Source organism: Mizuhopecten yessoensis, unplaced genomic scaffold (assembly GCF_002113885.1).
Source record: "Mizuhopecten yessoensis strain PY_sf001 unplaced genomic scaffold, ASM211388v2 scaffold6719, whole genome shotgun sequence".
Taxonomy (NCBI): Eukaryota; Metazoa; Mollusca; class Bivalvia; order Pectinida; family Pectinidae; genus Mizuhopecten; species Mizuhopecten yessoensis.
In genome coordinates this window covers 256945-272869 of record NW_018406690.1, presented here as the reverse complement: position 1 = coordinate 272869, position 15925 = coordinate 256945, and the positions used below count along the sequence as shown (strand labels likewise).

The window sequence follows — 15925 nt, the reverse complement described above, 5'->3', positions numbered from 1 at the left end:
AATATGGATCAACTTGAGAATGTAAAGATAAACTTTTACATAATAGAACATGATTTTGAGTTAGAGTTAAGGTACATGAACGTATCAGAGTTCGGACGCACTTTTGGCACAGGTTTCACCCGTTTTAGTAGAATCTTGTCTTTCGGGCCGGCGCCTATCATCCCAGACGTAGGACGGGACTGGGGGGAGTGACCACCACTCTCAATCTTGTCCCAGGACCGGGATAGTCTCCCATCCACGTCGTCTGTTAGGTCTATTTGTCGACTTCGAAGTGTCTGTATGACGTCAGTGGGTACTTCATGATCAGGGTCAATGAGCACATATGACGCAATAGTGCCATCGCTGCATCCTACGATGAAAGTGCGATCATTTTTGCAAAGATGTAAATGACATACTTTGGCATGAACATTGCACTTAGCAATCTGTTTGCCGTCAGAGACTCGGACGACGTAGAGAACGCATTCGTTATAGTACACCACGACGGAATCGTTGAGTGCCGTCAGACTCGGTCTCACGCCAGGGTTCGGCAGTTTTCCCCGGTAACAACACTGGCTGATGTCAAAGTAGCTTGAGTTAACGTCGAGACAGAATTGGAAGTCGTTGGAATAAACCAGTCCGGTTTCTATGGACACACTGTTTGTCATGAATGGATCACACATGGCGATCATTGATCCACTACAAATGTCAAGGATAAGAAGTCCATGAGACATCTTAGGGAAACCGTTCGTTGTTGCATTCTCGTTGATATCCAATGACCGATTTGACTCGTACATAATCGCTATTGTGTATGGATTCTTTGGGCATGGTTTGACATCGACGATTTTCGACACGTTCGCCGTTCCTTGGAAACTCTCTGGAGTGAAGTATGAGACTCGCATGTCCTCCTCCATGGCAAAGGTACAAATGATTGGCGTGTCATATGACGCAGTCAGCTGTACATAATCCTGAGCTGTAAGCACCACGAGATATTTGTCGTCGTTGGTAAGAAACGGCTTACCAAGGATGTACTTCAGGGCAAGGGGATGGGTGTACTCGTGGAAAGTATCGCCAACAAACCTGAACAGTGTAATACTGAAAGGTGCCTTGAAATTGTGTTGTTCCTGGGCCACAAACATCATGTAGGCATCATTATTGGCGCTAATGCAATATCCAGTCGTGTTTCCGAACTCCTTGATGATTCTACGTTCCGTCATGTCCCACAGCTTGGTCGCCATATTTAGCTTCTTGGACAGAGTGGACACCAGTACGTAACTGCCAGTGGGTGTGATGGCAAAGTCACTCACTGGACTGTCGTGTGTTAGAAGATCCAACATTGATCCATTGCGCATGTCGATGACGCCAATTTCGTCACTGCTCTTGCACATGACGTATGCGATGGAACTGTCACCCGTTACCCGCACGGCAGTGATTGGTCCTGTAAGGCGATCAAGCATATTCACTTGATTGACAGCCTCGTCGATATTCCACAATTGGATGTTGCTGGCACCCTGAATATGAGTAACGATCTGACTTCTTTTGGTTGACACCAGAAGTTCCGTGATGATGCCGACCGGAGCTTGGATACTGGTTACCTGATTACCTGTGGAGATCTGCCAGAGGTAAATGTTACGGAAGATGGTACCAATCACAAATTTGCCATCCCGTGTATATTCAGCCGCTGTGAAGAACAGGTCGATAAAGTGACTCTTTGGCAGTTTGAATTCTTTCGGAATATCTTTTGGTCTTGAGAACCGTGCAATCACTTTCTCGTTAAATCTGCTGTAAACGAGAATAGTGTTCAAACCACGAATAAGAACTGTGTCATCATTCGGGGAAATTTTCAGTTGCATGATCGTGTCATCGGGCATTTCCTCTTCAAGTACTGTTTTGTAAGCCATTTCCACTGTTCCCCGATGCAAGTGCATCACTAATAGCTTTGTTTCGAAAACGCTCGACAAGTATCCACGAAATCCATCTTTGCTAAATGTCATGGAATTTGGCCGACTGCCAAGGGAAAATGTACAAGTGTGTTCGAGAGAGTACAAGTCGTAACCGAGGAGAAATTCGTTTGAATTGCAGAAGACGAATTTTCCGTTCGGTGTTATTCTGCAGAGGTCAGACCTGCCGTCAAGGCTAATGATTTGCAAGAAGTGACAGGATTCAATATCTGCGATACAGAGGTAACTGGAGTCTGTGGTGACAACTAAGCAGATCCGGTCATTTGTTATACTGATGTCTCCCATCTTGTACTTTTCCTTGGGTTTGAGCGTGATGTGATTGAGAACTATAAGCTGTCCGACAAAGTCCCCTGTCGATGAGTTGTGTATCTTGATGGCTTTTTCAGTGACATGGTCAACTATTACAAAGTATCTTCCATCAGGAGTAGTATGTAAAGCACCGTTTGAAGTGAATATGCTCTTCTTCTTTTCTCCAACAGCCATGTCGTAAACGTGTATGTGTGAACTGTCTCTTTGCTTGATCAGCAGGATCCGGTCATCCTGAAAGAGTTGAAAGAATTCTCCTGTGATGCTTGTATCCAGTGTGCAGATCAAAGAACTTCCTGGAACCTGTAAGTAGGGGAAGTTTGGGATCAGTGCACAGTGTTTCAAGCCATCCGTGTCACACTGACATAAAAGAGCCCGAATGTTTGCCATTTTACTATAGTATGGCAGTAGATGTCCAGTTATTTCAGGAGACAGATTATTGATGTCACGTTCGATTACCGATCCTGCTACTCTCAGAGCTTCTTCTACAAGTGTGGCCTCGACACCTGGGTTCAAGGCAAAGTCTGCCATGATATGTTGTAAGGAGAGAGCTTTGATTTTGTTATACATCCACTCGTAGTTGAACAAGACTAGTTGATTGAGCTCCTTCAGCCGATCTGCCAGATACAAATGCCTCGGAACCTGATCGTACTTCCTCCTGTTGAATCTCACAGTACTATTCCCGTAAAAGAAAGTGAGTGGCTGTGTTGGAACATATCGGTTTGCCTCCTTTCCAAAGTCCTTTGTAAGTTTTTGATCACCTGTCGACGTGAGTGGAACAATAGGTTTTGGTTTACCGTGCCATGTACCAAGGAAGTAGTCTGCTATCATAGAGTGCACCTGCTTTGCTGTTTCCTTACTGCTGAGATATTTCTCCTTGATAACCGTGTTGAATTCCTCCTGGCGGAAACAACAAGCTGTCACTCCATCCACTTCACGTACAATCAGAAACCTTCGGATGTCATCTTTCAGTCGCAGCCATTTCAGTGAAGGAAGTCGTCTTAGGAATGGGTGGTGGTCGGTATAAAGAGAGGACATAACATCTTCATCGAGAGACAATAGATCCTCGACCTCGCAATCACTCAAACCTGTCACGGACGCAACTAAGTAGGCCATGGCTTTCGATACGAAATGTACACCATAAGATATTTCCAGACCATTCAACAGTAAGTGAATCGCCTCGTGTATACTTGTCGGAAGTGTCTTAAGACTGATATCGTCACTCGAACGGAGCATTTTGGCGTGTTCCGCGCATAGGCTAACGTACATTGGCAGGGAGCAGTTGTTCATAGCAGTTTTAAACACTTCCATCTGCGTTGCGGTGATTCGTCTGCCATACTGACCGAGGAAAAACACTAGCATCCGTTCAGCGTCTTCTATAGACAATGGCTTCATTTCAACTAATGCTTTATCGTTTCTGATTATCTCTTGTTTCATCGCGGAGAGGATCTGGTTTTTCTCCGGGTGGGTGGATACCACAATTTTCACGTTACGGTTCAGTAGATTTGGCATCCAGGACATGAAGTGGGCGCTGTAATCGGGTAAAATGTTATCTACACTATCCAAAAAAAGCACCAGGGTTACGTGAGAAGGAATCGTCTTGACCAAAGCTAGGAAGAACTTTTGCAAATCCTTGAAGTCGTGGGGAACTTCTGATGTGTCTCGCTTGAGGGAGGCGAGTATTTGCGTGCATATGCCTGACAGGAGCTGTTTCAGATCGGCGCTCCGGGGTGTAAAACCGACATATCTTATCACACTGATTACCTCCCCTGGTACAATCTCTTGGGTCTGCAAAAACAAGCAAATTGATGGTGAATAGATTTTGAATGTTTTGGTTGGTTAAAACAAATTAATGATTTTCAATCAAATATGTGTTGACATGACACATATATAGATATACATGACCAGTTGAAAGAACACTGACGTCAAGTACTGTTATTGAAACTTTTCACAAAGTCTTCTGTAATTAGTACATCAAATGATCCAAAACTATATTTGCAAACTGAGTTATATACAAAAACCATATTGTGTACGATTCCTATTACTCTAAAAAGGATATTTATGGTTTTAAGATAATTTTAAGATACATTCAAAAGTTTCAATTGTCTTCTTATAGTACGTTTTCATAACCTTTTTTAAGAAGTATTCTTTTTTTATTTTCAAAGACAAATTTGCAACTGATAAAAAGGATGATATCTCCACAATTTCACTGATTCAAATGAAATAAGCCTACCTCCATAGCCACCTTTGACAACAGGGAAGTCTTACTGGAACCTGGTGGACCGAACACGGCTACTGGCTGATTGAATGTCCCAAGTAGGTACTCGGTGAGGAGACCGTATTCCTCCTCCCTGCCACAGAATGTCCGGGCAATATCCTGGCAACGCAACCAGTGATACATAGTCTCCTCGACGATGTCCGACTGGAAATCGTACACGGTGGTCGGTACTGAGCGGTCGACTAACTCTTTCATCAATATGCTGAACTCGGAATACAACTGGTCCAGGTAATCCTTGTGTAACTCTGGGCTTATGACGTCATCATAACGCCACAATACATCATAGGAAAGAACGTTCGGTGATACCATTGAAGCAGCATCCTCCTTCATTTTAGTAAGCATCTGAGTCGATTCCGTTTCTAATTCAAACTGTTCGTACTTCTCATTGTAGACAACCTCAGCGAAGGTTTTGGCTTTTGGGTCATCTAAATAATTCTTAAGATCGACGATGTTTCGGAGGATCAATGTACACTTGTTGAGAGGGTTGTCAGACTCTTCAATACCTTGATGAATGTGGCTGTCTAACTCTGAAAGGAATAAGACTCTAATAAGCAACAATGTCAAGTATATTGAGTCAGGATTACTGGGTTTCATTTTGAGAAATTTTCAATTCCAAACTGTCTCAACATATTTTGATCACGAATATCTTAGGTTAAGCATGAAATCAATGAAACCGTTCAAATTCGCATAGAAACGTTTATTAACACTAAAAGGAAAAAAGGACAGGAAATTAATAGAAATGAATAGAAGAAGATACGATGCTCACCTGACATGGAGTATTTGTCCTTAGTTTCCTTGGTAATTTGTCCTTCAAGATAACAGTAGTCTGCGGCCTTCCGGAAAAGTCGTCTCATCTCCGTCTTTACCTCGAACCATTTAGACACTCCCTCACTGTGTCGATCACCATCCTGTAAAACGTTTGACAAACTCTCTTAATCATCGACAGGAGAAAGATGTTTATTTGCTAATGTAATTAACAATATTACCGACTTCTCAAACAGTCATAATAAAGGCGTTTGTGCAAATTACGGTGTCTTTTGCAGGTATTAATACCGTCTGCATAACGCTTAGCAATTCGAAATTCAAAAACTATTTTGATAATTAGATTGTTTTCCTGACCAAAACCTTAAAACATCAAAAAAACAAAATGCTTTTGAGTTTTTGTATTTGCATCATAATATTGAATTAGCAAAACCTAAAAAAAGGTATGGTTTCGTTTTTACGTTTTTAGATCGAAATTTCAAAACATTTGAAACCTTTTTAGATTTTTTTTAAATGAATATACGACAATTAATACAATTCGAATCTTCAATATGAAGATAACAGAAAATGTCATCGTGAATTTACGAGACGTACCTCTTTATACTCCGGTATAATATCACCTATGGGCCTCAGGACATAGACCGGCGCGATGGAGTTGTCGTCCCTAGCATACCACGTGTCCAGTATGGGAGCATTTCGAGTTTCTCTTCCTTTATGATTATGAAGTGACATGCGCAAAGTATCGAACTCTTCGGCAGGAATCGATGAATGAAGTAACCGGTCCCCATACTTCTGGCCAATCAACGCCTAAATAACACAAATAGAAAAAGGATAACAATGTCATGCATGCTAGTACGCTTCATAACAGTTAATAGTTAAAAAACCTAGACAGGAATGAATACTCCTGATTCCAGATCTATTCAGTGAGAATCTTAATAAAAAAGTACCTAGATTAGAATATCTGTTCTCTGTTATCTCCGACCATTTAAGTTTTGGTTGGATTAAGAAACGAAATGACTAAGAACTGGCGACATGTACATGTAAAAATTGTTTTATGAAAACAAACTGGTATGAATTACGTAATAAACGGGTATCTAACGGACCTCTTGTGCTTTCCATAATCAGACTTGAAATCGAAAATCAATTTTCATCCCGTCAATATATTCATAACTCTTTACGGATGTGGGGTTTTTTCATTTATTTAATATTTTGTTTTGTTGTAAAACAAAAATAAAGGTTCAATTTCGAGATTCTCTATTTAGAAGTCTAAAGTTGCTTTAGTAACTTACAAATCTGGCTGGCTTATAAGTTCATACTGGTATACCTATATCTAATGCCCAGCTAATACAACCATTCTTTAAATACTTTGTCGTTCCTGTTACATTTTATCTGGTTTCTACCTGTTCACAATGATATACGGGAAGCTAGCAGAATATATTGGCGTATTTATGGCAAGCCAACTTAACAGTGCATCAGTGAGTTCTGGGGTAATAAATATGTTACAGAAGATACCTTATCAACTTTATTAGATATCGTACGTAAGGTATACAGATTTTCAGAAATCATGTATGTAAGATAAATAAGATTCTTAAAAGTATATGAAATATTTTGAGAAAAAGATAAAAGATTCTATAAAGTTTGCGATGTCTTAAATAAATGTGTCCAAAGGATACATTTAGACAGTAAGATTATGTAAGATTTACACAGGCAAATATTGCTCTCAACTTCAAAAGTGCAAAGTATAATAAACGCTTATCAGATAGTATATGAAGGTAATATATGTTTGCGCATTTTTCAAGCCAATTTCGAACTTTTGTATCTTCAACAAGGATTTCAGAGCCTTGAGTCTATAACGAACCTTGAATTTATAACGAGGATTTCAAATCCTTGAGCCTATAACGAGGATTTCAGAACCTTGAGTCTAAAACGAGTTGTTCAGAACCTTGAGTCTATAACAAGGATTACAGAACCTTGAGTCTAAACCGAGGATTTCAGAACCTAGAGTATATAACGAGGGTTTTAGAGCCTTGAGTCTATAACGTGTTATTCAGAACCTTGAGTCTATAACGAGGATTTCAGATCCTTGAGTCGATAACTAGTATTTCAGAACATTGAGTCTATAACGAGTTGTTCAGAACATTGAGTCTATAACAAGGATTACAGAACCTTGAGTCTAAACCGAGGATTTCAGAACCTAGAGTATATAACGAGAATTTTAGAGCCTTAAACAAGGATTTCAGATCCTTGAGTCTATAACGAGGATTTCAGAACCTAGAGCCGATAACTAGTATTTCAGAACATTGAGTCTATAACGAGTTGTTCAGAACCTTGAGTCTATAACAAGGATTACTTAACCTTGAGTCTAAACCGAGGATTTCAGAACCTGGAGTATATAACGAGGATTTTGGAGCCTTAAGTCTATAACGTGTTATTCAGATCATTGAGTCTATAACGAGGATTTCAGAACTTTGAGTCTAAAACGAGTTGTTCATAACCTTGAGTCTAAAACAAGGATTTCAGATCCTTGAGTCTATAACAAGGATTACAGAACCTTGAGTCTAAACCGAGGATTTCAGAACCTAGAGTATATAACGAGGATTTTAGAGCCTTGAGTCTATAACGTGTTGCTCAGAACATTGAGTCTAAAACAAGGATTTCAGACCCTTGAGTCTATAAATAGGATTTTAGAACCTCGAGCCGATAACTAGTATTTCAGAACATCGGGTCTATAACCAGTTGTTCAGAACCTTGAGTCTATAACGTGTAGTTCAGAACCTTGAGTCTATAACAAGGATTACAGAACTTTGAGTCTAAACCGAGGATTTCAGAACCTAGAGTTTATAACGTGTTGTTCAGATCATTGAGTCTATAACGAGGATTTCAGAACATTGAGTCTAAAACGAGTTGTTCAAAACCTTGAGTCTAAAACAAGGATTTCATATCCTTGAGTCTATAACGAGGATTTCAGAACCTAGAGCCGATAACTAGTATTTCAGAACATTGAGTCTATAACGAGTTAGTCAGAACATTGAGTCTATAACGAGTTGTTCATAACCTTGAGTTCTATTACAAGAATTACAAAACATTGAGTCTAAACAGAGGATTTCAGAACCTACAGTATATAACGAGGATTTTAGAGCCTTGAGTCTATAACGTGTTGTTCAGATCATTGAGTCTATAACGAGGATTTCAGTACATTGAGTCTAAAACGAGTTGTTCAAAACCTTGAGTCTAAAACAAGGATTTCAGATCCTTGAGTCTATAACAAGGATTACAGAACCTTGAGTCTAAACCGAGGATTTAAGAACCTAGAGTAAATAACGAGGATTACAGAACATTGAGTCGAAAACGAGTTGTTCAGAACATTGAGCCGATAACGAGGATTTCAGAACTTTGAGTCTAAAATGAGGATTTCAGAACCTTGAGTCTAAAACGAGTTGTTCAAAACCTTGACTCTAAAACAATGATTTCAGATCCTAGAGACTATAACGAGGATTTCAGAACCTATCGCCGATCACTGGTATTTCAGAACATTGAGTCTATAACCAGTTGTTCAGAACCTTGAGTCTATAACGTGTAGTTCAGAACCTTGAGTCTATAACAAGGATTAAGGAACCTTGAGTCTATAACAAGGATTACAGAACCTTGAGTCTAAACCGAGGATTTCAGAACCTAGAGTAAATAACGAGGATTACAGAACATTGAGTCTAAAACTAGTTGTTCAGAACATTGAGTCGATAACGAGGATTTCAGAACTTTTAGTCTAAAATGAGTATTTCAGAACCTTGAGTCTAAAACGAGTTGTTCAAAACCTTGATTCTAAAACAATGATTTCAGATCCTTGAGTCTATAACAAGGATTACAGAACCTTGAGTCTAAACCGAGGATTTCAGAACCTAGAGTATATAACGAGGATTTCAGAACCATGAATCTAAAACGCGTTGTTCAGAACATTGAGTATATAACGAGGATTTCATAACCTTGAGTCTATAAAAAGGATTAAGGAACCTTGAGTCTATAACAAGGATTAAGGAACCTTGAGTCTATAACAAGGATTACAGAACCTTGAGTCTAAACCGAGGATTTAAGAACCTAGAGTAAATAACGAGGATTACAGAACATTGAGTCTAAAACGAGTTGTTCAAAACCTTGATTCTAAAACAATGATTTCAGATCCTTGAGTCTATAACGAGGATTTCAGAACATTGAGTCTAAAACGAGTTGTTCAAAACCTTGATTCTAAAACAATGATTTCAGATCCTTGAGTCTATAACAAGGATTACAGAACCTTGAGTCTAAACCGAGGATTTCAGAACCTAGAGTATATAACGAGGATTTCAGAACCTAGAGCCGATAACTAGTATTTCAGAACATTGAGTCTATAACGAGTTCTTCAGAACTTTTAGAGTAAATAACGAGGATTACAGAACATTGAGTCTAAAACGAGTTGTTCAGAACATTGAGTCGATAACGAGGATTTCAGAACTTTGAGTCTAAAATGAGGATTTCAGAACCTTGAGTCTAAAACGAGTTGGTTAGAACCTAGAGTCAAAAATAAAGTTTTGAGATCATTGAGTCCATAACGAGGATTTCAGGACCTAGAGTCGATAACGAGTTTTTCAGAACATTGAGTGGATAACGAGTTGTTCAGAACCTTGAGTCTTTAACAAAGTTTTCAGAACCTTGAGTCTATAATGATAATTTCAGAACCTTGAATCTAAAACGAGGATTTCAGAACCTAGAGTATATAACGAGGATTTAAGAGTCTTGAGTCTATAACGTGTTGTTCAAATCATTGAGTCTATAACGAGGATTTCAGAACCTTGAGTCTAAAACGAGTTGTTCAAAACCTTGACTCTAAAACAATGATTTCAGATCCTTGAGTCTATAACGAGGATTTCAGAACCTATCGCCGATAACTGGTATTTCAGAACATTGAGTCTATAACGAGTTCTTCAGAACCTTGAGTCTATAACAAGGATTACAGAACCTTGAGTCTAAACCGAGGATTTCAGAACCTAGAGTAAATAACGAGGATTACAGAACATTGAGTCTAAAACGAGTTGTTCAGAACATTGAGTCGATAACGAGGATTTCAGAACTTTGAGTCTAAAATGAGGATTTCAGAACCTTGAGTCTAAAACGAGTTGGTTAGAACCTAGAGTCAAAAATAAAGTTTTGAGATCATTGAGTCCATAACGAGGATTTCAGGACCTAGAGTCGATAACGAGTTTTTCAGAACATTGAGTGGATAACGAGTTGTTCAGAACCTTGAGTCTTTAACAAAGTTTTCAGAACCTTGAGTCTATAATGATAATTTCAGAACCTTGAATCTAAAACGAGGATTTCAGAACCTAGAGTATATAACGAGGATTTAAGAGTCTTGAGTCTATAACGTGTTGTTCAAATCATTGAGTCTATAACGAGGATTTCAGAACCTTGAGTCTAAAACGAGTTGTTCAAAACCTTGACTCTAAAACAATGATTTCAGATCCTTGAGTCTATAACGAGGATTTCAGAACCTATCGCCGATAACTGGTATTTCAGAACATTGAGTCTATAACGAGTTCTTCAGAACCTTGAGTCTATAACAAGGATTACAGAACCTTGAGTCTAAACCGAGGATTTCAGAACCTAGAGTAAATAACGAGGATTACAGAACATTGAGTCTAAAACGAGTTGTTCAGAACATTGAGTCGATAACGAGGATTTCAGAACTTTGAGTCTAAAATGAGGATTTCAGAACCTTGAGTCTAAAACGAGTTGGTTAGAACCTAGAGTCAAAAATAAAGTTTTGAGATCATTGAGTCCATAACGAGGATTTCAGGACCTAGAGTCGATAACGAGTTTTTCAGAACCTTGAGTCGATAACGAGTTGTTCAGAACCTTGAGTCTTTAACAAAGTTTTCAGAACCTTGAGTCTTGGTATTTCAGAACATTGAGTCTATAACAAGAATTAAGGAACCTTGAGTCTAAACAAGGACTAAGGAACCTTGAGTCTATAACAAAGATTTCATAACCTTGAGTCTATAAAAAGGATTAAGGAACCTTGAGTCTATAACCAGGATTAAGGAACCTTGAGTCTATAACGGCAGTACCTTGAGTCTATAACGAGTTGTTCAGAGCATTGAGTCTATAACACGGATTTTAGAACATTGAGTCTATAACAAGGATTAAGGAACCTTGAGTCTATAACAAGGATTAAGGAACCTTGAGTCTATAACAAGGATTAAGGAGCCTTGAGTCTATAACAAGGATTAAAGAACCTTGAGTCTATAACAAAGATTTCATAACCTTGAGTCTATAACAAGGATTAAGGAACCTTGAGTCTATAACAAGGATTAAGGAACCTTGAGTCTAAACAAGGACTAAGGAACCTTGAATCTATAACAAGGATTAAGGAACATTGAGTCTTATAACGTCAGTACCTTGAGTCTAAAACGAAGGGTTCAGAACCTTAAGGACATAAGCTTATCAGGTGCAAACGTTCGTTTAATACTTGATATATACTTATGTATGTCTCTAGATGACTTACAGGTAATAATTGAAGATGCATAACTAAGTATAACACTGTGTCAAGCAAGGATATTTTCGTATCAGAAAACTGCTAACGTAATGGTGCGTTGACACTCTCCGAACACCACAGCGTGTATTACGAAGGATACATTACAAAGAGGGTGGGGTGAGAAGAATTATACGGTCGCGTAACATAAATCCAGATCAATATATATAAATATACCCAGGTTCAATAACAGATTAACTCGAAGCTGTGTTGTCAACGCCCTATTGCTATAACGTTTGTAATCATGCTTGTGTCAACACTAGCTGAGTAGGATCCAATTCGTTATAAAGCTTTTTATATTATATGGTTATTTGTGACAAAGTGCGAGGTAGGCAATCACGTGTTAACATGTGTACATGTCTCACGAGATTTGACACTTTTCTTGTTTACTATCAATGTGCTATCTGGGCATTTCACTTTTATTTACCGTACGTAAACATGCAACATTATCTCCGAAGAGCTAGCATCATGACAAAACAAGATAGACATAGAAGATTGTGCATAGGGACAAAGACACAAAACGATACATAGGGAACCGAAGACCTCATATTAATACTTCTCGCCTTGACTTATTTTCATTTCATTTGAGTTACAACAACGATCAAATACCAATTGACCTATATGTTTTTAAGAAATGTTTTACTAAAAAGGTATATTTCAATCATTTCCTTGACAATTCTTATGAATTGCTAACGTGCTAGAAAATGAATGTCACCTACCACAAAATTGGGGCCTGCAGAACTTCTCTGGCAGCGCTGTAGCTCTCTAAGCTTGAAGTCAGGAAGAGTGTTGTCTATATTTAGATTTGAAGGCGGTATTCCCCAATCAAGGTCAATCATCTACAAACCAATGCTAATTGGTAATTCTAAATCTTAGTAGTAAGTTCGGTACACCTTTAGATATTACTTCGGAGACCAGCAGGGAAATGTCTAACCATGACTGTTGACTGAGCTCTATCAATTCAACTCATTCAGATCCCAAATATTTTAATTCACAATGTGGCAAATGTCTAAAACAATGCCATGAAGAAGAATAAAAATCTGATTTATACGTGGACATTTCAAAAAGAATCATGGATATGTATCTTCTGATCCATAATAACACAACAATTACATTAAAACATTTGGGACATTTGAAACAAATTCTTTCTTTTAGTAAGCGGAAACGACTTGCAACACAAAAGAAACCTGGATTTTGTTGAAATGGCATTGTATACGGTAAATCATAATTAATATAGTCTTCAAAAATGAAATAACCTGTTATGCATACGAGCTATTTACCTGAAATTCGACGCCATGTCTGTTCCGGCAGTACTCCCTCAGCTCTGGGTAGACACGTTGTATAATTACGTTTCTCTCAGCTATCGTATCTACAATATCAGAAATAGATAATCACTGAAGATTCCAAATTTGATATTGCTTCATTAACTTAAATCATACCAAATCCTGTCTCAAGCATCTAAATATTGTTTTGAAGAATATGATATGTTTTTAAAATGATAAACACCGGGCCAATGCTGATCATTTCGTGTCTATGAGTGGTAAACACTGGGACAATGGTGACCATTACGTGTCTATGAGTGGTAAACACTGGTCTAATGTTGACCATTACGTGTCTATGAGTGGTAAACACTGGGCTAATGGTGACCACTACGTGTCTATGCGTGGTAAACACTGGGACAATGATGACCATTACGTGCCTATGAGTGGTAAACACTGGTCTAATGTTGACCATTACGTGTCTATGAGTGGTAAACACTGGGCCGATGGTGACCATTACGTGTCTATGACTGGTAAACACTGGGACAATGTTGACCATAACGTGTCTATGGGTGGGCCGATGTTGACCATTACGTGTCTATGGGTGGGCCGATGTTGACCATTACGTGTCTATGAGTGGTAAACACTGGGACAATGATGATCATTACGTGTCTATGAGTGGTAAACACTGGGACAATGGCGACCATTACGTGTCTATGAGTGGTAAATACTGGGACAATGATGATCATTACGTGTTTATGAGTGGTAAACACTGGGCTAATGGTGACCATTATGTGTCTATGAGTGGTAAACTATGGGATAATGGTGACCATTACGTGTCTATGAGTAGTAAACACTGGGACAATGATGACCACTATGTGTCTATGAGTGGTAAACACTGGGCTAATGGTGACCATTACGTGTCTATGAGTAGTAAACACTCGGACAATGATGACCACTATGTGTCTATGAGTGGTAAACACTGGGACAATGCTGACCATTACGTGTCTATGAGTGGTAAACACTGGGCTAATGCTGACCATTACGTGTCTATGAGTGGTAAACTATGGGATAATGGTGACCATTTCGTGTCTATGAGTGGTAAACACTGGGACAATGATGACCATTATGTGTCTATGAGTGGTAAACACTGGGCTAATGGTGACCATTACGTGTCTATGAGTGGTAAACACTGGGACAATGATGATCATTACGTGTCTATGAGTGGTAAACTATGGGATAATGGTGACCATTACGTGTCTATGAGTGGTAAACACTGGGACAATGCTGACCATTACGTGTCTATGAGTGGTAAACTATGGGATGATGGTGACCATTACGTGTCTATGAGTGGTAAACACTGGGCTAATGGTGACCACTACGTGTCTATGCGTGGTAAACACTAGGACAATGATGACCATTACGTGCCTATGAGTGGTAAACACTGGGCCGATGCTGACCATTACGTGTATATGATGACCAGTACGTGTCTATGAATGACAAACATATGTCATACAAAATAAAACCGCAGTCGAAACTAATGTGACTTGTCACATGTGTACCTCGATCGAAAAGAAAGGAATCATTTACCATGAGACTCGTGTTTAATGCCAAACGACTAGATACATGAAGCTCACTAAAGTAATCTTGTCAATGAATAATCGTATGAAAACCATAGTGATTTTGATATTCTTTTACAGGTCGGGGTTGATATATTAAGAATACTACAAAAATATGATTTGTTTCCAATGTTTAATGTTTTGTAACTAACTGTACTTTTCCGTCTAAATGTATGCGGTGTGTTATAGTTAATGAATGTCGTAAACTCGCGTGGCGAGAAAGAATGGTCAATGGTGACGATTATTCTAGATTTTCTCTTGCCCAGTCATTTAGGTAGTACCACACGTATCATGGAGACTAGCAATTAAATCTCCAGACAAAAGAGAAGTCATGCAATATGTCATACAGTTAATTGTAACTATCACGGAGTGTGAGGGTAGAGAATTATGTCATACATGTGGCTTTATGTACATTGATACCGCCACCCATCTAGTTCTACAGTGTGATTATACGGGAGAATTAAAAGATTAAGCACACACAATACTCTCCCTACAGACACATGTTCATAATCAGCGATTGTTTATATAGGTAGTTATACATTTTATTTTATTAATTATTTACAACAATTATGAAATAAGTTATTTCAACCTATATTAATCACTATTGTTGGCCCGGATGTTAGCGCGCGGGGTCCTATTGTGGGAGGAAACCGGAGTACCCGGAGAAAACCCACGTAATCGGGCAGGTGACCCTAAACCTATTCACGTCCGATCGGGGAATCGAACCCTGGCCGCCTTGATATATATAGGTAATTATAGATAGCACTGGGATCTCTACCATTTTAAATGTATAACCACTGTTTGCCCCGCCCTCGCTTTGCCTAAGGAGATGGTCAGCTCCTCGTTTGAACCAGTTTATATCATCACCACCTGACCTACGACCGAATATAACTTATGGTTATCACGTAGGATATCTATATGTTTGGGAAGGAGTGTGAAGCTAGTGCCCTCTCTGTCATTTTCAGTAGCAGGAGATACATGTAACGGTAATACTAATGGCGCCATTAACTGGTGATTATAAACCACTGCAATTTCGCTCGTGGTTTATAAATTAGCATAAGAGATTTACATAAATCCGAACTCAAGTACGATTGACCTTGACCGAAAGTTGATTAGGTAACAATCTTAGTCACGCTTGATTAAATCCTTGCTGATTAGTTACTTCAGGTAAGATTACTGTGAATTCCGACACAATAATGCGC

The 15925-nt window shown here is 38.9% G+C and overlaps 1 protein-coding gene across 1 annotated transcript in view; it reads right to left on the bottom strand.

Annotated features, from left to right (window-relative positions):
* Positions 1-15: 15 nt before the first annotated feature.
* The window catches only part of LOC110452503 (NACHT and WD repeat domain-containing protein 2-like), a 28669-nt gene continuing 12759 nt past the window's right edge, over positions 16-15925 (bottom strand). Inside the window, exons 2-7 of the mRNA XM_021501071.1 lie at positions 13126-13214; positions 12565-12684; positions 5878-6090; positions 5288-5429; positions 4477-5048; positions 16-4031 (exon numbers count right to left, since the gene is read on the bottom strand). Coding sequence (XP_021356746.1) covers positions 36-4031; positions 4477-5048; positions 5288-5429; positions 5878-6090; positions 12565-12684; positions 13126-13214 — 5132 coding nt within the window. The 3' untranslated portion in view covers positions 16-35. The remainder of the gene's footprint in view (positions 4032-4476; positions 5049-5287; positions 5430-5877; positions 6091-12564; positions 12685-13125; positions 13215-15925) is intronic.